The 23,613-nt window shown below is 41.3% G+C and overlaps 2 protein-coding genes across 4 annotated transcripts in view; one reads left to right on the top strand and one right to left on the bottom strand.

Moving 5' to 3' along the window:
• The window catches only part of bcl9l (bcl9 like), a 26,861-nt gene extending 12,903 nt beyond the window's left edge, over positions 1-13,958 (bottom strand). Inside the window, 2 exon segments of the mRNA XM_061681913.1 lie at positions 975-1,069; positions 13,574-13,958. The gene's annotated coding sequence lies outside the window, so the exon portion shown is untranslated.
• On the top strand, positions 13,550-23,613 carry LOC133405180 (V-set and immunoglobulin domain-containing protein 10-like 2). 3 transcript variants are annotated; one of them, XM_061681916.1, is made up of 4 exons: positions 13,550-13,920; positions 18,913-19,061; positions 22,026-22,149; positions 23,085-23,613. In XM_061681916.1, exons 3-4 carry the CDS (start codon positions 22,086-22,088, stop codon positions 23,444-23,446), a joined length of 426 nt encoding a protein of 141 aa, XP_061537900.1. In that variant the 5' UTR covers positions 13,550-13,920; positions 18,913-19,061; positions 22,026-22,085; the 3' UTR covers positions 23,447-23,613. The 3 variants fall into 3 exon arrangements, with proteins under 3 accessions (XP_061537900.1, XP_061537902.1, XP_061537901.1); XM_061681918.1 differs by lacking the exon at positions 18,913-19,061; XM_061681917.1 differs by lacking the exon at positions 13,550-13,920 and having other exon boundaries at positions 14,739-19,061.

Raw genomic sequence — 23,613 nt, 5'->3', positions numbered from 1 at the left:
TTCGTATCTTGACACCCTCCGGAACACCAGAGCAGGTAAGCCCCACACAGTCGGTGAACAACTATGTCCTGCCGCACATGGCGCAATGCTGTCGAACCCGACTGTACCGGACCACTGCGTAAAAATTACAGTTGCCGACTCATCCCCGCACATTGAGCAACTGGATATATGGATGCCCTGAACAGTGACCCTGTATAGGCGTTTGATGCTGTACATACAGTATATTGTACTTTATCACATTTATTAAACCATAAAAAGATAAATAGCGAAGGAAGAAGTGGTTTGCTAAAGAGAGTGGACATTGGCGAGAATAATAAGCGAGTGTGTGGATACTTTAAAAGCATCTCGCTCACTCAATCATTCATTTGAACTACCAATTGCGGTATGCACTGCGCAAGTACATTTTGGCCACAAGCTTCACTTTTTTATCCCCACATTATAAATATAGTTAAGTATTGTTGTAAAACACAATATTTGATATTTTATATACTGTATTTATATCGAACTTTTGGATACAGTGATAATATTTACTTGTTTTAAAAATAAATTATCTATTATTAATAAGTGTAGTTGTTTTATAATCTTACAAAAAGTTTGAGAACCATTGTTTGAAAAAAAAAAAAAAAAAAAAAAAATCTTGCTTCAATTATTATGAACACTGAAGCCTACTACTCGTGGTACTTTGAACGCTAATTATTTTTGGGTGGTAATTGGTATAAAAAGTTTGAGAACCATTGTGTTAGTGGTTTACAAAGCTGAATTTCACAGACAAGCTGGGCGAGACCCTCTTCCACACCTACCCAATGAAAAACATACTTGACGAATACATATGTCAGGCGCAGCAAACCTTTGGATTCCAGTTGATGAAAATTTCCACGGCAGTCAATGAGTTAAATGCTTTTCCACTAGATCGCACAAGTTATAAGTAAATTCTATTAAGTCTATTATTGGTTTTAAAAAAAAAAACATCAAACCTGTCAATTATTGTAAACACACTCAGGTTTGCAGGTGAGGCCTGACATCGCCATTGCTGCTGTCCTGCTTCATGCTTCAGTGGACGCACTCAGACCTGGACACAGGGAGAGAGAAACATAGTGAGTCATCTCGACAATCATTGCCGTGCTTCTCAGCCTCGGTGTCAACATGGATGCCGCGAGGGAGGCAGACAAGAAAGAACAGTGATAAGAGAGTAAAGGCCTTGCCGGTCAACACTGTGTCTTTAATGGCGAGTCGGTAGAATGTGTTTGGATTAAGGGTAGTGGGGAGGGCGTGTGGTGGGGGTGTCTTTGTGTGTGTGTGTGTGTGTGTGTGTGTGTGCGTGCCGGCGGGTTTGCTGCTCTCCAAGTAGCCAAACAGTATTGAGAGTCCACAAGACTTTCACCGCACATTCCACAGCGCTTTGTGCAGCAATACCTGACTCACACGCCTCACAAAACAAGCATGCTCTATTCATTACGTGTTCTGCTTTGAGCCCATTTCAACACATGACCCACAATTTGACATTGTTCAGCCCCTTTCATCGAGATATAAGACATAACGGTAGAGACAAGATTTGTTTGCCTGTGTCTTTCACACAGAACCCACAAAAGGCAGAATACAGTGAACCTACTCGCAAATTCACCTACAGTGAACCCACGTTTAATGCGGGTGATATGTTCCAGGCCCTAAAATGTTTACCCCTACCACACACCTTAAACACATTAAAACTTTTTAAAACACACTTTGTAAATAAATTTGCACACATGCAAAACTATTGCATGTGTGTGTAGTGTCTGTGCGTTAGATATGTGCCTTTAAGAGGCGGGGCCTGGTGTGTTGGAGTGCAACGTCGGCGAATCTGCGTGAGTGTCTAGGCCTGATCTGTGGCAGTGAGTGTGCTCATTGTGTTTATGTTTTACTGTTCTGCCGGCGTTCAATAAACGGCTGAAAAGTGCATTGGCACATGTGGTTCTCCTTTCCTACATGCAAAAGCATCACAATAAGTATACTGTAACAAAAGAACCCTTTTTAAAAACAAAAAATTAAAAAAAATAAAAAAATAAATAAAGTGACAACGGGGGCGTGAACGAAGAATTGAGATATAGCCGGGAACAACGCTCTAAGATGCCACAAGGTGGCACTAAAGCTCTCTCTAATAGTTAAGTAGTACTTGGTAACAAGGAAGTATGACGGGTTTTCAAAACAAAAATTCTTGACAGACTGATGATCAATTAAATATTTTTTGTGCCACCCGGTACCAAATGGAACTGTAATACAATATCATCATTAGTCATTAACTAACTAACTCCTGTCAGGAACAGGGACGCACTTTGTAAGCCGGGGCCAGGACCTCATCACTCATTAACCTAGCGGGGACTGGTCAGATGTCGCCACTGTTGACAAATGTGACTCACTGGCTTTGTGCATCACACAAGCGGGGGTGGGGGGCGGAGGGGTTGGTCAGACTAATCACACGGCGGGCGGCTGACCTTCGAGTAGACGGCCAAGACGAGATAGGGCCTATCTGGGAGTGAATGCCGACCTAGAGAGATAGCAGCCAGACGCCCACTTCAAGGAGAGTCTGTCGAGGCCGACGCCATCAACAAGATGAGATGAGAGCCTTCTCATTGATCCACTTTGAGTAGGAAAGGGGGAAGAAAAAAAAAACGCGCAAGTCATCAGATTCTCATGGAGTTCTGGGGACTAAATCAGAAAAATTAAGTGGTGGTCCTGAGACTTACAGTATAATTATTAACTCATGAACTACAATGAACATTTATATTTGTTAAAAGAAATACAACCGTTACTTCCACCGACATATATATAATTTGTCACGTACGTATTTCAAAAAGTAGGCTAGTGATTCATAGTTCTGAGTTTCGGGGTTGGAACCTAGGGCTCAGGCCTTGCTGTGTAGAATTTGCATATTCTCCCTGCTCATGCGTGTGTTTTCTATGGGTACACCAGTTTCCTCCCACATTCTAAATACCGCACATGCACTTTAAGTTCACACTAAATTGTCAATAGGTGTGAATGTGAATGGTTGTCAGTACAAACATATAATGTGACCTGCGAACGGCCCGCGACCAGTACAGGGTGTATGTACCCAGCCTTTCGGGCTCAGTCAACTGGGAGAAACTCCAGCTCACCAATGACCCTCGTGCTCTAGAACAGTGATTCCCAAGCTTTTTTGTCTTGTTTAACCCCTGCACATTTATGTCATACCATGAGTACCCCCTCACTCATACATGTTGTTGATTCTCCAAAAGAATGAAAAATATTTTATTTCATCGCGTTAATTGCCACATTTAATTCTAAGGCACAGTCTTCTTTTTAACTCAAATTAAATATAAAAATAAACGTTGCCTTGAAAATAAATAATATAAAATATGTAAAATCAAAAATAATAAACCTGCCTTTGTTGTATATAATTCTTATAACATTTACTGCATGTTATATGACCTCACTCCTGAATCCAGAGCTACTGGACGTTTCAGCCATTTCTCCATGTTTGCCTGTACTTGGCTGTGGGCAGACTCCTTCCACTGATTTTGAAATTACAATAAAAACAGCCGTGTACAGGCAAATATGGATAAATAGACAAAATGTGATTTTGGCAAGGCTGTGCCACAGGCTATTGTCTTTCCGGGTAAACTAGCTATAGCGCACACATACCAGTTTATTAATGGGCACATGAAATGACTGAGAATAATTACTTCTCATCTTGGAAATAAATTATGAAAATGTTTCCATGCAGGTTTTGGGGGGGTTACTTTAAAAATGTATTCCAATACTGTTATTAGCTGTTAAAAAAGTTAGTTACTTGCGCCAAGTACCATAATATTAATGTAACTTGATTACTTTTAATTACTCCAATACCACATGTGCTAAAACATCCATCTATTCATTTTCTGTACCACTTATCCTCACTAGGGTCGCGGGCGTGCTGGAGCCTATCGCAGCTATTTTTGGGCGAGAGGCGGGGTACACCTTGAACTGGTCGCCAGCCAATCGCAAGGCACATATAAACAAATAACCATTCGCACTCACATTCACACCAAAGGGCAACTTAGAGGTTTCAATTAACCTACCATGCATGTTTTTGGGATGTGGGAGGAAATCGGAGTACCTGGAGAAAACGGCAGCGGTAGCGACACCCCGGACTTGGACGAGAATTGCAGCACACTTTCAAAACGGCGCGCGTGGGTTGCGCTCGAGTATAAAGGCAAACTACGTGCGGGATAGCCGCACTGACGTCAGCGCAGTTGCCGTCCGCGCGAGTATAAAGAAGACTTTATAGCACATGTTTCTGCATGTTTTTACATGCCATTGGTCACATGTAATAGTAAGAATTACCTGTCATGATATGTATTATTAGTTTGGTATTTAAAGAGGGCGAAACCTTGGAGTTGTGCCGGAGCGTGCCAGAACGTGCAGGGGCGTTCGGGGGCGTGGTTCTTTGAAAACGGACACACAAACTTTGAGCTTTAAGTATATATATATTATTATAAAAAGATTTCCCTGTCTATCGAATATAATTTTTCAACTAAAAGGATGGCATTGGGGGATGATGTCCTGGTGTGTCAGCGTGCAGACTTACACACTGACGCATTTTAAAAATGCACAAACACCAGTCAAGCTTGTTATGCAAAGGCAGCCATGACTAATCACATGTACCTGGTGCACACGCGCAAACTGATTAGACGGTGTCGTTCGCACTAAACTAATCTCAGAACGAACATGAACAAAAGGAAACCGATGTATGCTCATGAAACATACAGTAGTAAGAGCTCTGTGATCCAATTATCTCCACCCACTAAAATGTCAACACACATGGTTCTTTTGGCGGCTTTTTTACTGACCTTTTCTTGGCATAACAGCTAGATGATAAATAGTGATGAGAAAAAAAAAAAAACAAAACATGAAAATATGGGAAACTCTCAGAGGAATGTCTCCTCTGTGAGGGGACCCAAAATGTTTGAGAACCTTACAGTAAGTCAACAATTAGAACTGGTAATGGGATGCTTGGATCACCAAAAGCAGTGGTGCTCCAACTATTTTTAGAACAAACTGATAATATTAGGAGATGCGGAGATTTGTGGAACAGTGATGCCCCAGTGCAAGGACACAAACAAATAAATACACCCGCTGAAGAATGACGCAGGAGCATGTTCATTTAGACAATGGCTTTTTTTCTCCAAAGAATTTAGCCAGTTACCAAACTTCAGGCACCAGAGGGAAAATAAGAGGCCAACACAACACACATGACCTGTGATGGAACAAAACCACTAATAGAAGTGTTACCCCCCACACCACCCACAGTGGAAACTTTTAACCCTTATTCAATCTGTGTAATTAATCGCTGTGGTGATGTAATATGACATGTTTAAAAACACTTTGTACAAAAATGTCATCTTCACAAAACATAACACGCTTTGGATTGACAGTAATATTTTTTTCACACAAAAGAAGTACACACCAACTGTTCTGTGTCTGCTAAACGTTTTTTTTTTCCAGTGATTGACATTGACATGCAAGCTCTGCAAGTCTGCAGAGATTTCCTGCTTTGAAACAGACACTGAATCAGCAAACAAGCCAGTGCCAACTTTCACTCTCTTGGTGCCGAAGCCAATGATGTCAGTGAGCGGGAGCAACTACGGCAAAAGGTTACATTGGAAAGCCATGACGATCAATGAAAAGCAGTGAGTAAATGATGAAGAGCATCCTGAGTGTCTTGAATATAAACTAATCATTCAATCATCGGTGTTGTTCCGTAATGTTTTAAGCTTGTGAGGAATTAACATCTCAGGCAAGTTGCAACCCGCTGGCAGGTTAGCGAAGGCTGCATGTGCACGCTCTTTTAACGCTCCTGCTTTGACTCGCACCGCCACTCTGGTGTTTGCCGCGCAAAACGTCACAGGTCTGCAACATCAAACGACGCCACGTCCATTTGCCTATCACAAGCTCCCGACCTGCTGGTTGGCCTCTGCTTGTTTTGTTGCCACGGCAACCATCTTACAAAACCATGAAGGCGCAGTCTGTTGTTTCCCGCAAGCTCGCCCAACCACCACACGGTGTACTTTACCCCTTGACAGGCACAGGACGGCGGCTATGCAGATGATAGATGTGGGCTGACTAATTTGCAGTTTATCGAGGATGGAACTGATAAAGCGAAACGCTTTGTCATTGGTAGAGGTTTGTGTTCATAGATGACGACCTGAAGTAACCTCACGCGCCGCACAGGCAGCAGCAAAACACACAACATGTCAGGAGACAACAACCAGCATGTGTGAAGAGTAGGGAGATTATGTGGACTCAATTGTTGGGACACACCTCTTAGTCAATTAATCAATCCATCGAGGGGGAGAGGTAGTTTTCCATCTTTCACATAAAGATCCTGAAAAATTGGCACATTAGAATGGTAACAGAAGATACGTGATGTAACATTTTACACACAAACCAGCGCAGCGGGATACTGTCGTAATTTTGTTCACTTTCACATAGCAATTCGGCATCTCGCAATGAGATCACTAGAAGCGTGTGTGCGTGACTAAACTTGTTCAATAGGGTGAAAGAAATGAGTGTGGGTGTTAAACTTTACACCCTAACAATATTCCCGTGATTGTCCCATCTGATACAGTAAACACCGGATATTCACTGAGGACAAGCACAAGCCATAAATAGAAAAAAAAACAAAAAACACTTAATTGATGCCCACCCCAAAATGATTTGAATTACCTATATTTATACTTTCACTCAGAAATATACCTCAAACTATGATCCCAAAAAACGTTTATGTTGTTTCAAATTCATCTTGAAACATTACCCTTAAAGATAAATGGCTTACAGATAATTTGATTTTTGAAAAAAAAATTAAATAAAATGCACCGGAAATGCACGTGTGTACCAGAGGTGGGAGACTCCAGTCACATGACGGATCATCAATTTTAGGACTTGCAACTTGCTTTCTGTGCCAAAAACAACAACACAACTTTGCTGTGCAGGTTAAACGTCTTCCCATTACACAGGCTCACCCCACACTTCCTCTTCCACTCGTACCCGCCCACCTCTCCTTCTTATCCACAGACGCAAAACTTGCTACAACATAGCTCATTATCTGCCGTGTATTTAACTATAAAACAAATATATAAACGCAAGTGAATTAAAGAGGAAAAGGAGGAATGAAGATTTCGTTCACAAACCTTTTCGCCATAAATCCAAATATTTAAGGGTGGGTACATTTTTAGGTCATGGATAATGTTTAATATTCATTTTAATTCCCCATTAGCCAGGTTAGTTAGACGGGGGCTCCCTCCACGTCGTGAAAAATCTCCGTAGCTTCCACTCCCTACTAAACTTTACACTGATCTGATCGGCCTGATCTGTATCGGCCGATCATTAGCATTTTATGCTATGATCGGCATAAAATGCCGATCGACTTTCATGTCATAATTCGCCAATCCGATCAATGACGCAAAATACGTTTACTCTGCGTCGCTGTCGCGTAGGAATCCAACGCAGCGTGGGGGTGGGGGAAAAAAAGAAAAGCAAAACGGGCGCAAAATCTGGACAGCACCTGTCCATATACCCGGGACAGTGAGAAAGTTAGAGTAAGCATGTTATTAACAGTATTTATGAAAGTAATTTAATTACAGTAAATTAGCACCCATTATTTTCTTTATTTTAATGTAATGTTGATTTGACCTAAATTTATGTCAGTGGCCAATCCTTGAATGACCCCTAGAGGTCATTGATGCTTTAACTTTTGTCTGAAATACCAGAGAATAAGTTTGAAGATACTTAAGTATACAGTATAGTATACACTTAAGTATACTACAAACAATAAATGAACAAGTCATGTAAACAGACACATTTCGCCATCTTGTGATTGGATCGGTGATGTTTTTTTTGTTTTTTTTTTAAACTTGCTGATCAGTGATCGGCCCCAAAAATCCTGATTTATGTAAAGCTTACCGAGGCTAAATATGGCTCCTCCCCGACATGCAAAGGTGAATTTGTAAATAGTGAATCACAAATAGGTGTAAGTTCACTGTACACTCTATAAGAGAAGTAAACACACACTGCAAGTTTTTTTCCCCTTTGCATATGTGGAACCTCTCACATTTAATAGATCATTTAAGATGTTAAAAATCAATACATGTGTACCAGGCTATAGCCAAGCCTCGGTATCAAAACAAGGAAGTAGCGGTTGGTGTTTGCATGGCGGGTCAACGGTCGCATCCTTTGTAAGGCGTGCTTGGAGGTCTGCCAACTAGAGCAAGGCAATGTCTGAAAATGCAGCATCATCATCATCAGAGAGCAGGCTGATAGGAAGAAAACAAACATCCCCCTCAGCTTCACAGACACATTCATGACACTTTTTTTTCAACTTTTTAATTGTCTGCTTTCAGGATGAACACCTCCCACTCCCATCGCCACCGTTAATTTGATGAGCTACCAGCCGGCTGTTTGCCGTCACAGCTGGAGAATTTCATTTCCGTTCGGCGAACCGTGTTTGGCGAACCAACCGTGTGTACAAAAGCGGTGGTGTGGCACAGGAGAGCAGATGGTCACAGCAGCGTCCGCACAACAACAACGACGGGAAGAAAACAACTTCGGACAAGAGTTAAGGGCGCTAACGACCCCAGGTAGCCAATTAGGGCTAAACGGCGTGCTAACATACCTGCCCGTGTCACCTGAAGCCCAGCAGGTCGCCGCGCTGGTTGGTCTTTAAACTAGTGCTAGAGACACGCACAAGCGCATGACTACAACAAACATGTGTTGTTTACTTTGTGTCGGTGCCCTCAAACAAGATGGCAGCACGCCCCTGTTGCACACAAATAATTATTTTTTACACTTTACACCAGGAATGGGCAGACTCCTTCCACTAAGGACCACATACAGAAAAATAGACAGTGGATTACATGTTGTGTTTATGAAACATGCTTAAAGCAATTCAATATGTTGTATGTCAACATATACTAATCAGTTAAACATTTAAAGAAACAACTCACAGCTTAAATAAAGGGGGGTGGGTCTGTACCTCATCTTGGTGCTTTTGGTGACAAAGTTATTAGTATGACAGCTAAATATTTTTTACTTTAAGTTACAAAATGTCAAGTCTCTTGGAACAAACCTTTTAAAAATAAACAGTGTGGTATCTGTTAACATTTTTTATACATAAGAAAATAATCATGACAAATTTGTATTGAACTTTTAAAAATTAAATCTAAAGAACTTTGAGACTTCTAAACTGATATTTTTTAACATTTAACTTGTTAAATATTTATTGTAATTAACAAAATTGCATGTTCTCTTTCAACATTTTAACTTTTTCTCATATCCTTTTGATGCAGTTAGCATTATTGGTAGTTTAGCTTTTTTTGTGTGATGATAACAACTGAGCAGGAAATGGAACTTGCTGCACATGGTTGGAAGGTAGCATTCTACCAATGATCGCATCAATCATCCATCCATCCATCCATCCATTTTCTGAGCCGCTGCTCCTCACTAGGGTCGCGGGCGTGCTGGAGCCTATCCCAGCTGTCATCGGGCAGGAGGCGGGGTACACCCTGAACTGGTTGCCAGCCAATCGCAGGGCACATACAAACAGACAACCATTCGCACTCACAGTCAAACCTACGGGCAATTTAGAGTCTCCAATTTATGCATGTTTTTGGGATGTGGGAGGAAAACGGAGTGCCCGGAGAAAACCCACGCAGGCACGGGGAGAACATGCAAACTCCACACAGTCGGGGCCGGGGATTGAACCCAAGTCCTCAGAACTGTGAGGCTGACGCTCTAACCAGTCGTCCACCGTGCCGCCTCCCATCAATCAATTGAAGAAAAATGTATTTTGCATTATTAAACACACTAACGTGCACGTGAGTGGCAGGTAAATAAGTGGGAAAGTAGCTGTCTTTATGTAAAGACCCCACCCAAATAAGCAGTAACGCCTTCTCAGAGCAAGTTTGGATTTCAAATTTCATGAGGCAAATAGCATAATTGTTTTCAGAAAATAAGGGGGGACGACTACAAATTCAACAAATAAGAAGAGTCCAGGTGCCCTTTGCGGATTAGCATTACCTAGATGACTGAGAACCTACACAAACAAACAAACAAAAAACATATTTAGTAAGCACTTTGCAATTTTTTATTTTTTTTTCTGAGACAGTAAGTTAAAAATAACTCCAGCAATTATCCCATTAGGCTAATGAATGTAATAACAGTAACAGTTAAGTCCTCCTTACACAGTTAAGAATGTTAAAATATTACTTCAAAACATTTAATGATGGCGACAGTTGGACCGTGGAACAGATTATTTATAGTTACATTATATTTCTATGACGAAAATTTGAAGGGAAAAAACATTTTTAAAAAAAGAAATCAAAATACAACTTTTCTTACTTTCGGTGTCAATCAAAACTGAAAGCTAACATTTCTGTCACAACCCTCATATTGCACCTCATTGGATACATGGTGTTCCTAATATTGTAGCCTGTGTGTGCACAGTACAGTTCAGTAATTTTTTTTCTTCCTATTCACAGATGCAATTCAATTACATCAAGAATTTACTGACTGTATGTCACAAGCTTTTCCTTTCAAAATCAATTGTAGACAGAAGTTACAGGAAGTTGTGTCCTCCCCACCACTCGTGATCTCACTTGCATATTTCATCTGCACTGACTGCTGTCTCTCCAATTGCAACCAAACAAGGTAAAAACCACTGGATTAAAAATCAAAATGATAGGCCATTTAAACCTCTCTTAGGTTGGATTTATACTGCATGGTTCAAGTTCAACAATTTCGATGAAAATAAAGAAAATCTGTGAGTCACTGACACTCCCCTAAACATATTTACAATTGCCGATAAGAATAATTTTAAACCTAAATATACCCTAAACTACATTCCAAAAATACTTTATCATTTCCAACTTGTAAAATGTTACAACATTACCCTTGAAAATAAAATGACTTTAAGATGATTTGAGTTTTTCAGCAAATTGTTTTTACTTAAGTTCCACGGAAAAATAGATCACAATTGGTGAATTCACAAATTGTGACTCTGATTAAATATGCTGGGGTTCACTTTAGTGTAGGCCCCCACCTAGCCGTTGTTTGCTATTCACAAATTCACTGTTCTGTTTTCAGGGCCAGCCAGTGTCAAGCAACACTGTGTACCGTAGCTGTGCCAGTGGTCAGGTCAGGTCAGGGCCAGCAAGGCCTTCTCTGCAGGCCTAAACAGTGACTTACATACTGTATACAAACCTAAATTCTAATATATGTTCCATGAAATTGTATTAATTCACTCCCAACAGTCTATTGTCTTCATTTCGTAGCATTGCACTTCCACTGCTTTTATACTACATGTGGATTTTATTTGTCCAATCAGATTTCAGCCTGTGTTGCCATGTCAATCTATCATGCCCAGGGCCTTCAGAATCTGTCACGCTCACCGATGTAAATTAAACTATTGCTGGGAGTGGGGGGATCGGGACGACAGATGACACAAGATGGCAGAAAAGCACTAGTTATGACGATATGAAACTGCTCAACTCGCTTCAACATACTTCTTTGAAATCGAGACGCCACCAATAAACAGCGAATGGTTGAATTTTTCAACAAATAAAAGAGCAATGGTCCCCCCTCCCCCCTCCAAAAAAATCAGTGAATAGGCAAATTCACGAATACCAAACCACAAATATGCGGGGGTTCATTCATTGTATTAGCAATGGGACTGTTTATTCAACCAACTAGATTTCATATTTGTTTCACAGAGCCAGAGTGCTGGTCCTCGATAACGTCGGCATATTTGCGTACTCTGATTGGTTTGTCAGACCAAAAATCGTTACAGCCAACTTCGACGAGCAAAACATGTCTGTCTGCAAAAATTAATTTACTAATTAGCATTTCTGGTAAGTATGAGGTATTTATTACAATTTTTAAAAATGTTTTTGTCATGCTATTCGCAAAATATTGATTGTGAACTGATCCAGACGATGTACACGGCACAGTTGTGTACTGTTATATTGTGTTCCTGTATAGAATTGATGGTTTCGATTAGGGCTGTCACTATCAAATATTTGTCTCCATTATTCTGTCAATTAACCCATTAATTGATTGAATAGCATCAGAAAAAATCGTTTGCACTAAAGTTTATTGCAAAATCTTTATTTTTTTCAGATCACTTTATACTAACAATACTATTATTGTTGTTTATTTGGTATTGCTTAACGATTAGACAAAACCAAATGAACAACAAGTAAGCCATAACACACAAGAGGGAGTGATGTACTGAGAGGTACGTTTTGGGTATTAATTAGTGTGAAGGGTCACTAGTTTGATATACACTGCAGTTGCTTCAGGTTCAATTGCAGGTTATTCATACCACTGCTAAAAAAAAATTATTTTTGCAGGAAATTAAACTTTTTTTTTTTTAAATCTGAGAATATTTACTGTTGACAGGCTGAAATCAGAGGACTTGGACAATTTTAAATTAAACCATAGGTCTTAACGATTCATCGCCAAACAGTTGCCGATTGATTTGATGATGGAGTTGTTGTCGATTAATCGATTAATTGTGACACCTCTAGTTTCTATCGTTGTAACGTGATCATGGTGGTATTAAGAAGTGGATTTAGTCGGGTAAATCCTCACTGAAGGCCCAGAAGCGAATGCACTGGCCGCCAATGCGCTCAGCGAGACAATTCGGATCAAGTTGCAAACTCAGTTAGCGGGCTAAATATAGCTAGCTGGGATATGGGAACTACAACACGCAGGCTGTGTTGTGCGCGTGTGTGTGCGCGCACTTACAACTGTAGCAGCAGCGTTATGGCAACCATACATGCAACAGGCTGCTGGCTTGTTGTCACCGTGGACTAAAACGCCACCAAAACACACGCACGGCGGGGAAGACGAGCAAGCACGCAACACCGGTTCGCACTCGCCAGGCTGCGTGTTAAAAAACATTTTTTTTATGTTTTAATGTTCTAATTGACGACTCTCTCAAAAAACACGAGTTATTGGCACCAGCATGAAGTGAAATAAAGAAATAATGTCAAGTTATATAGCGTTAAAATGTGACAATGAGTCACGGTGTGAGAGATAATATGCCAAGTCACCGCATGCCCACACCGGCTCTGCGTGGATGTGACAGCCCCCTGTCACCTCACACGGCTCGGCGTAGCTGCACCGCCGCTTCCACAGTCTCCCCCATTAGCGAGCCCACAAGCTAATACGAAGCAGCGATTACGGAGCACGGAGCGGCTTATGGCATCCGCCAGACTAGGCGTGAAGTCAGGGGACAGCCTCTTCGGTTGAGAGGGTGTGTGGGGCTTCATTTTCGGGGGACGCGAGCCGGTGACATGGAAGCCCACTCCGGCGAGCTGGATGCGTCAGAAGCTAACTGAGCTAGCAAGCTAATTGACGTCCGCACTAGCTAACTCAACTTTTTTTTTTTGTCAACCACTACCGCACATTTAATTCAATAAATCAAAACAAAAAAAGCGAAGTTTTCACATAAATTAGACAGTCGTGTGTGTGTGTGTGTGTGTGTGTGTGTAACGCTATTGGTAAAACATGCGGCTTACTCTACCCCATCTGGCTGCTGTGCGACACCCGAGGAGGAAGAGGAGGCCGACGTCACGGGCCGACATTCCCCGGGGGTGAAAGCCGCCAACAGCGTTCGCTCAGCCGGCTCGCGGAGCAGCCACAGTCGCTTCCCTGGTCGCTGGAGTGGAGAGCGGAAGGAGGAGGGGGGAGGGCGCACGGGAGTCTCTCGCCCACCGCGGCGGTGCCTCAAGCTAGCAAAGCGCGGCTCGTCTCGCTGGAAGTTTGGGCTGAAATCCGGAGACACGTCGCCTCGCCGCGGTTCACGACTCCCGAGCAGGACGAGTCGCTATCGAGGAGCTGACAATCATGAGAGTGTCCACACGGGCATCCGTAAGTCACTGACGAGTGTCATTGCGTGGACTTCCCACAGTGACACTCTCGGGACACTTCATTAGGTACACCCGCGCTTGTCTTGCAAACTACGGTTGCTTTCCCCCCTACCTTTAATTTAGCCAATGCACATATTTTGAGAAATCTTAAAACAAACCACCAAACAAGAATCACAGAAAAAGTAAATCGACCGAAGTACGATTTCCTCTCAATTTACTAATAAATATCCTTAGTGTGAAATTTGGTCCTGTAAAGTTATATATCTGTTGTATGAGTGGCAACAGGTATCCGGATGCCCAGGTTCATTGTTCCATCTGCCATCTAGTGGAAAAGTATTTAATTGTTCTGCCTGTCACTGTATGTCGCTGGCATAGATAGATGAACAGAGAGACATTATTTTCATTTAATTTGATCATTTCCCACGATGCCTACTTTTGAGTTCAAGGGCCATTTTTTTTTTTTTTTTTTTTTTTTAAAGGGCATATGAGACAGGTCACTCGTAAACTGGAAGGAAAAAAGTTCTGAATTTAATCATGTAAACAGACATAATGTTCTCCTCTTCCCCCCCCCCCCCAAAATAATATACATCAGTTTATCTACACGTTCGAATTAAATACATTCAAAACACTTTTTTTATGTGTAGATTAAAAGTGGTGAAATTCGTACATAAAATTGTTTATTTTGATTAATGAGTCAATAAATTATATATATCTATGTATATAATTAAAATGTGTATGTAAAATACTTGAATTTAATAATAAAATAACAATCCGTGCTTATTTTAATGTACTATTGCTATTTAAAGTAATTATAATAAATCAACCAATTAGTTCATAATATAATAATGTGTGTGCCATATTACTAATATTTTTATTTCAGTATTTACTATAAATATGTTAACAGAATATTTAATGAGATAAAGGAAAAGCAAGTTAGTTAGTCAGCACTTATATTCATATGTATACCATTTTAATTGACTCATTTTAGGGGGAAACAGCTAAATTGATGCAACAAATATTACAGGGAAAAAATGGCTAAATTAATTAAGTATTACTGGGCTCTAAATAAAGTAATTGCTCTGTCGGCCTGATTAAAGAATGGAGTTGGCCGTATGCCATGCCCATCCTTGGTCTAATGTAAACTGTAGCAACAGTTGTGATAATAATGCTCACCTTTGATTGACACTCTCAGATAAGTAGTCATTTAGCAATGTGTTTATTATTATTACTGCGGTTTGCGAGGGCTGCGCTGCATCACGCTGAGAGCTAAATATGTTAATCAAAATATTACAAGCAGCTGTTTTGTGTGATGCAGCGTCGTCGTACATCACCACAATAGCAAACATATTGGCAAATCAATACATGAATGAATAGTTTTCTTTATTATTCCAAAATAGATGATTGTTTTCCCTCGACATTTTAATCACAGTACCTCATCATGACAAATTTGGATTTTCTTTGAAATGAAGGCAAATTTGTGGTAAATAAAGCACTAATATATATATACATTTACATTTATGTTCCTTGTATTTTTATTTTGTATTACCTCCATTTTACTGTTTGATTGTGGCGTGTTGCCTCTTCTGAAAGGCGTCAATAGATAGGTAGATGCCCCTCAGCAGCAAGATGAAGATTGCCTGGAGGCAGATATTTTTGCCATCATAAACATCCACGCGCGTCCATCACTTTTCCCGCTGGTATGCGGCGAGCACCAATTAGAGTCAGGGAACGAGAGGAGGATGGGGCACCACTATTTCTTTCTTCATTTTTTTAGGAGGGGGGGGGGGGTGGCGGTGAAGAAAATGAAAAGAACGACGGAAGGTCAGAAGAATGCATGGCAGCAGAGGATGAGAGAGTGAAGTCATGTTGTCATGGAAACTGGCACGGATGTGAGGAGACAAAACAAGAATGTCAGTGGGGCTCGCTGCGGGAAAGAAACGCAGAGGTGCGTCCACTCGGGTGGATGTCCATTCAAACAACACGCTTTGTGTCGAAAAAATTTTAGCCGCAGCCACTCCTTCAATCATTTCATCGATTCATTTTTTTTTTATAGTTCTTGTTGACTTTAATGGAGAAAAGCGGCGTACACCCTGGACTGGTCGTCCGCCGGCCAATTGCAGGGCGCATAGAAAATGGCGCCGCCACACTCACGTTCAAACCAATGTAGTCACAACCTAAGTTGCATGTTTCTGGAATGTGGGAAGAAGCTAGCACAGTCCATTTGTTCAGTATGGTTCAGTTGTATTTAACTTTGAAGTTCATGAAGACATTTAATCTTGTAGACCGTGTTTGTTGAACCAAAAAATGATGTCTACAATTTAAATTTAACTCAGTAATGTTGAAACTGTGCATAATGTACAGTGGATTACAATAATATTAAATCTACTTTTTAGGAATAAAACCTCCGCCTTTGTTTTTGATGGTGGTACTTGGCGAGCTTAAAAACCTACAATATATACAGTATACAAAAGGTTTTGTCGGGGCGTACTCAGTGTGTAAGAATGTTGAAGTGTCGTCGTGAGTGTTGGCGACAGATGATGATGATGATGAAGCTGATGGTTTCCATGGGGACACGCTCTGCCCTTCTGTTGCCTTTGTGTGTGGAGCCACTTACCTGCAGAAACATCTCTGTTCACTTTCTATGTGTACAGTGCTGCATAATTTATGCTTGCCATTTTTCCGGTATTACCAGTGACAATTTTTATTCTTACGCCGTATTTGTAGATGTCGACTGTTGTGATGGGTTAGTGTCAACCAAGTCTCCACATTTTCAGGGATTATTTTCCTGTTGCCAAGCAAGAAATCACTTCATTTTTTTTGCAGGTGGACAGACACAAGCTTATTGGCCTCGCGCAATAAAACGTAAGATAAACAGGTCCTCTCTCGCTCTCAAATTGACAAAATAAATTAAAAAACAGGAAAGGAAAAAAAACTAAGCAGTAGGTTTTGCTGCAGAAAACGCATGTGGCCACTAGATGGCAGTAGTGTCTCTCTTTGCAGCACAGGATACAGCAGTGGAAGTGGCTCTTGACTGAATTTACTTTCGAACTTCACCATTGCTTGTTTCGACTTTAGACCGCTTTCTGGTTTTCATGTCGGTTACAGTGTATGACTAGTAACGTACATCTGAAACAGGTAGCATGAGTGACTTCTTGTCATAAGAACGAAACGATCAAAATAATAATCAACGCAAGTGACTTTTTCAATTGTCGGAAAGTTAGCATTTAAATGCGACTTGGAGGTTTTATGACATGGTCGTTTCACCCCAGGCACAGAATATTTCCATGATTTTTTTTTTCTATTCCTTTTTCAATATTCATTCCATTACAAGCCTCCTCCTTCCTCCATCTTACGGATCCCACAGTGCGCTGCAGAAAGGCTGGCGTGCAGATGTTGCCGCAAGAACTCTTGTAAAAATGTGGAAATTAGACTTCAAATCGAATCACCAAGGTGTGACACCAAAGCCTGCAGAGACAATCGGCTCGCTGTCTAACTGTCTGACTAATTACCAAATAAACTCATGCGCAACTTGCTCACGCTGAAATGCGCAAAAGAGCTACTTGGCTCACTAAGTCACTAAATCCCCCACTAACTCTAACTCAATAACTTTCTAGCTCACTCCCAAACCCAAACTAATGCACGAACATATTAAGTCACTCAACTCCACAATTATCTCTACATGTGTACAATTATTTCACAGACTAACTCACTCCCTTCTTATTCACTCATTCATTCGATATCTTACTCATTCAATAACTCAGTAACTCACTCGCCAACTCCAGCTGACTCCCTAAATAATACACTAAAAACACAAACAGGCTCACTAACGTTTTAACTAATTAACTAACTTGTTCACTCACTCAATAACTCATTTACTCGCTAATTCTGACTCACAAACTAATTCACCCCAAAATGAACTGGCTCACTAACTCATTGACTAACTCATGAACTAACTCTCCACCTCGCACCCTCATTCATTCCATAACGTACTCAGTCGCTAACTCCAGCTGTCACAAACTACTTCACACCAAAAAAAAAAAAAAAATACCCTACTAACTTATTAACTAAATCATCACTCAATCAATAACTCCTTTGCTCACTTTGCTAATTGTAACTCACACAAAACACACTAACTGGCTCACTAATTGTTTGACTAACTCATCAACTTACAAACGCAAACTAATGCGGCACATAACAATGTTAATAACTCACTCAGTAAAGAACTTTCAACTCTTTCAGTCACTTCGTCACTAACTCCTCAAATCTCCCAACAGTTTCACTCACTAACTCACTCTGGAGCTAACTCGCCAGTGAAGCCTGCAGAGGCAAATTCGGGCTCGCTCGCCATCGATCAAACACGTTGTCCCGTGAGCCGGCGGTTCTGGCGGCGGGCGGGAGTCCACATCTGGAGCCGCCACAAGTTTCTCGTTAAACGTGCGAGGAGGCCGCAGGGAGGCTGGGAAGGCGGGGCCGTCCCGCAACCGCAAACACACACGATCTCACACATTCACACCCACACAAATTCACATATACAAACACACGTGCACTCTCTTAAACACGCACACACTCTCTCAGGGCCATACATGTACACTTTCATGCGCATACACACACACACTGTACACACTCAAACTCATACAGTACCATCTCACACACACTCACTCAGAAACACACACAAATACAATTTCACACATACTGTCATACGCACGCACATTCAGACACGCACACACTCACTCAAAAACACTCTTAGACACACACTTTCACATAGATATGCATGCACTCTCGCACAAACTCTCAGACATGCACGCCGCGACTCTCTCGTTCACATACAAACTAACCCATTCAAGTTGTTTGTTTAATTTGTTAGTGTGTGTGTGTGTGTGTGTGTGTGAGGATCTACATGGAGATATACTGTCTGCCCCCGCCCCCTCCGTTTCTATGTAATTGATCCCAGACTGGACATTGGCATTCATATCTTCCTGACTTTATCTTCCAGACAAGACTTCTACTGGTTCCAGATGCCGGCACCACTCATGAGAATTTATGAGTTCAAGTTAGTTTTCTGGCAGACAAAAAAAAAAAAGAAAATGTTTAATGTCTCAAAGAAGCTGGAAGCGAGACAAGAAGAAGCTGACACAAGCAGAGGTAGACGACATACCTAGAAACTTGCTTTTACTGTCTGAACTGTTTGTATTATTCCAAATTCTCTTCCAAAAGCAGCAAACAACAAAAAATGTTTGTCGTTTATCATAAAACTTCACAACTGAAATAAAATATTATGTCTTCAGCAGATGCCGCAACATAAATCAAAATAATTCACATGATTTCTTCGCGTCGCACGGTCGCTTGTTGCTAGGCAGAAATTGTAGGGCTTCAGCTTCACTGCTCAAGTTTGGCTGCTTCAATGACAAACTTGTGCAAAGACAAAGTCGGATACATTATTTGGACAACTACATCGCTGCTCTTTATTAAATATTGAATCCAAAAACTGTATGTGGGGATGGCATGGCCACACATACGTACGTACATGATGACTGTATTTTCCCAAATAGTCGCTAACTAACTTACTCAGTGTCGTATCATTTAAAGAAGTGCGTATCTACATCCGGGGACCAACACACATGGCGTTTATGTTGAATTGGCGTTAGGATTACGAGGGCACTCTTTGGAAATATTTCTCCACTGTAAAGTTTGTGAAACCCTGATTTACATCACTACCGGCGCCAAAACGGGCACACTTGACCTTGTCCCGTGCCTTTTACCATACAGGTGGTTGCCTGCGTGGTCCACGCAGGATGACAATGAGTAGTGCGATGCACATTTTGGGAGGCAGTAATGTGTTGCGCAGATACAGTCAAATTCAGCTATGAGTGCCTTCTCTTTCATCTGCTGCCAAAAACAAAAGCGTCCGTTTTGACCCAGACGGATGCACTCAGTGGGGAGCGCCTGAAAGCTTTTACGGGGCCTCGACAAGCTTGTTGCTACCCCATCCCTGCCGAGACCCCCTGAGTGAGTGAGTGAGTGAGTCACTGAGTCAGTCAACAAAGAGTTAGCGAGTTAATTTAGGATTTGTGACTTTGAGAGTGAGTGATTAGTTACTTTGCGAGTGAGTGTGTTTGAGAGTGCGCATGTGTGCGAGCCAATGAAAGATTTTTAATTAGAGAATTAGAGAGGTATTTAGTTAGCGAGTGAGTCAGTAGAGTGAGTGAGAGAGGAGGAAGATGGCGAGTAACTTAATGTTAGAAGTTAGTGCGTGTACATGCAAGCGAAATAGTTTTGTAATTAGTAAGTCAGTGAGTGAATCAGTATTAGTTAGTTAGTTAGAATTAGCGACTTGAGCTGAACACTTGTTAGCACGTTAGGGTGTAAGTTGAAATTTGTGACTTGAGTGAGTTAGTTCCCTATTGAGCAAGTTGGTTAGTGAGTTTGTGAGTGAGAAAGTACCTTAGCATGTTTGTTAGGATTTGTAGCATGGCGAGTGAGTGAGTTAGTTACCTCGTGAGTGAGTAGATGAGTGAGTTAGTTCGTGATAGGGTTCGATTTTGTGAGTGAGTTCATTGGTACGTCAAAAGGTTAGTTTGTTCTTGAGTGCGTTGATTTCTGAGTTAGTGTATCAGAGAGTTAGTTGGTCATAGAGTTATTGAGTGAGTTAGTCTGTTGAGATAGTGAGTTACTCATTGATTTGTTTGTGTGTTATAGTTTGTTAGTCAATGCAAAAAAAGCTCAATTTAATCAGCAGAAATAAATCCTTTTGTCTGGAAAACAAATATGTGGATGTTTTATGAAGATAAATGATGACATTTCATCAGCGAGTATCGAAGACCATTAAATAACAGATAAATAAGCCTTAATTCCAAACTCTTATGGGCTATAAATAAGAGATACGACTATTGATTGAATGAATTGCAAATGATTTAGAGACGCGTGTAATTGTTCCTGCGTCAGAAGCGTCACAGCCAAAACTGCTCGAATGTCAAAGAAAAACATTTGCAAATGCCTGCTGTTTGTTTGTGTTGACTTTATGCGAACGAGCCCAAAATTAGTTCACATCTGGACCTCATTTCAACGAGTGACATATAATAACAATCAATGAGCCGGTGTTAACTGATGATGAATTTTCATTGGAACAATGCAAAACAACACATTTGTTGTTTGTTCTCTACGGCTGATGTCTTCGTTCGGCAAATTTGACGCAGCAGTCCTGATTGATGTGTACCAATAAAATGCAACACAATTGCTTTTTTTTTTTTTTTTTTTCTTCCTTTTTGGGCAACATCGTACAGAACAGATGAAACTGATTTAACAATCGAATGTGGCCTGAAACTTAAGACTCAATCACATTGCGTATTGTCTTGAATCTTGGGTTCAACCAATGCAATTCATGGAATATCAATATCAAATTTTGATCCAGGGGCCCCGGCTTGCGGATCCCTGATGTTGACATCCTTTTGTTTTGGTCCTACTACCTGTCGTTTCCTCCTTCCCCACCAACCCACACTGCTTTAGTGGCATGCTGTTTGCAGCTGGGAAGCTTCTGCGCCACTTTAGGGACCACACATCATGATTAGTACTTTTATTCGTCATTGTGCCTTTCGGGGTACAAAGCTTTTCATAGGGGTGGTATCCTTAATTGTTTCTGCTTTTCCACCTTTGGCACTCAGCGTGAGCGTCTCTGGGACACTGGTTAACTGATTTGGAAAGATTTTTTTCTTTCCCACAGGAAGTAATGGAAATCGAAATAATCTGTTACAGGCCATCTTAAAAGTTTTATTAACTGTTCAGGTATTAGTTTAAGTCACACTTTAACGTTCTTAATTTTCACACAAGTGTCGATGAGACTCAGGGTTCTATTTTCGTAGCCCGCGCACTTGCGACGGAACGCAAATTCCGGCGTATGCTGATTGTCATGCAAGGGCAAAGCTCGCTGTTTGTGTTTGCCAATTAGGCAGACAAGTCTGCACCAAGAGGCAATGCTTTATGGGGAATAGTGTTTCCCACTCTGACGATAATAAAACATGCAAGAGTTGATTTGAATTAAACATGAGGTATCCTGACATTTGACACCCTCATGACCGACCTGCAGCACTTACTAAATATTTTATCGCGTAGCTCAACAAAATCCGAAAGAGAATCAGCAGCAAAGAGAAATTGTGACCACGCCGTGACAGCATGTTCCGGATGTTTCCTCTCGTCTTCCTGCTGACCTCCTGGACTCTGCTTCTTCCTCTCCGAGGTGAGCACTCGACTGACTTCACAAAGTTCTGGCATACCTTTTGGTCTAAATTATAAACCTCCTCCAAAGTGATCAAATGGTATGCATCCAACAGGCCCGAGGCAGATGAACTGTCACATTCCGGGCAAACTGTGAGGTCTCTTAGCCAAGATACTTATTAACATCTGACTCAACTAATTTTGTCTGAAATTGCATGTGAACGAGAGTGAGAAAATATATCCCAGCATGTCAGAAATACCCAGAAACAACAATAGAGCCCTGCCACCAAGAGCAAAATAATGTGAGCAATTTACATCCCTCTAAAAAATTTTTATAATTGCCTATAGTGAAAATTTAAACCTAAATATACCTCAAACTATGATCCCAAATATTTACTGTAATATCATTTAAAACCTATCTTGCACTTAAAAATAAATGGCTTAAACATGATGTGATGTAGGAAAAATGCCGCAGAAGTGCAAAAAGTCTATGTAACTTCCACTAACAACCCAAGCTAAACTTTGCTCCGCTAGTCAAAAACACTGAGCTCAAAGTGCATATACTCTTGCAATTAAGTGCCTTAACAAATCTAACATAAGCATCAAAGTCAATTTAGCGTATTCAACAAAGCTAACATGCATATTTTTGTAACATCTAAGGCAATTTAGAGTATTTTCACATAGACATTTTTATAATCAAAGGAAATTTTGTCTTCACTGAACCCAAAATACAAATTTCCTGGTCAAAGGCAATTTTAGTCTCAACAAACCTAACGTACGTTTTTGTAAATGCCAAAGATGTTTCCGTCTTCAACGAACCTAACCTGCATTTTCCTTAACATCAAAGACCACTGATTATTTCATTTTATTTAACAAACTTAACTTATGGGTTTTCATAAATATTAAAGACAGTTTCCAGTCAGTATAACTTAGCAGCGGCATTCCTGTGCCTTTAAGCTTTGGATCTGTTCGACCCAGAGGAAGTGGAGTACCTGAGCTTCAACGTGAGCGCGACCACGGGGGGCTCGGTCCGCTTGGACTGCGGCGCCGACCCGCCGTCCATCTTCATCTGGGGCTTCACCAGAGCCGGTTCGGACAGCAGCGTGGCTCTGGCCTACGACTACGGCCGCGGTCCCAAGCTGCAGGCTCTACCGGGTGGCGCGGGCCGCATACGCGTGCCCTCCAACACCTCTGCCCTGGTGGTAGATGAAGTGAGGCGGGAGGTGGAGGGCACGTACACCTGCCAGGCCTTGTACCACGCGGGCCACGCAGACAGGGTGACCTTCTACTACACCCGGCTAGACGTGGAGGACGACTGATAGCGACATCACGCTGAGGCAATAAACTCATTAAAGTGTCAATCGCTCACTAACTCTGTGAATCACTCACTTATTTACTCTAACTCTACCTAACACATGCACTAACTCTTCATCACACTCATTCAGTAAATCTTAACTCACTCACTCACTCACTCGGTAACAAACAT

The sequence above is a fragment of the Phycodurus eques genome, chromosome 7 (assembly GCF_024500275.1).
Source record: "Phycodurus eques isolate BA_2022a chromosome 7, UOR_Pequ_1.1, whole genome shotgun sequence".
In the NCBI taxonomy this organism is placed as follows: Eukaryota; Metazoa; Chordata; class Actinopteri; order Syngnathiformes; family Syngnathidae; genus Phycodurus; species Phycodurus eques.
The sequence above is the reverse complement of the archived record's forward strand: the minus strand, read 5'-3'. Positions and strand labels throughout refer to the sequence as shown.

Excerpts from the sequence above, each read along its gene's own strand:
- LOC133405180 (XM_061681918.1), top strand. The coding sequence starts at position 22,086 with ATGTTCCGGATGTTTCCTCTCGTCTTCCTGCTGACCTCCTGGACTCTG. Across the intron at positions 22,150-23,084 it reads TCTGCTTCTTCCTCTCCGAG|CTTTGGATCTGTTCGACCCA; the intron begins GTGAGCACTCGA and ends TGTGCCTTTAAG.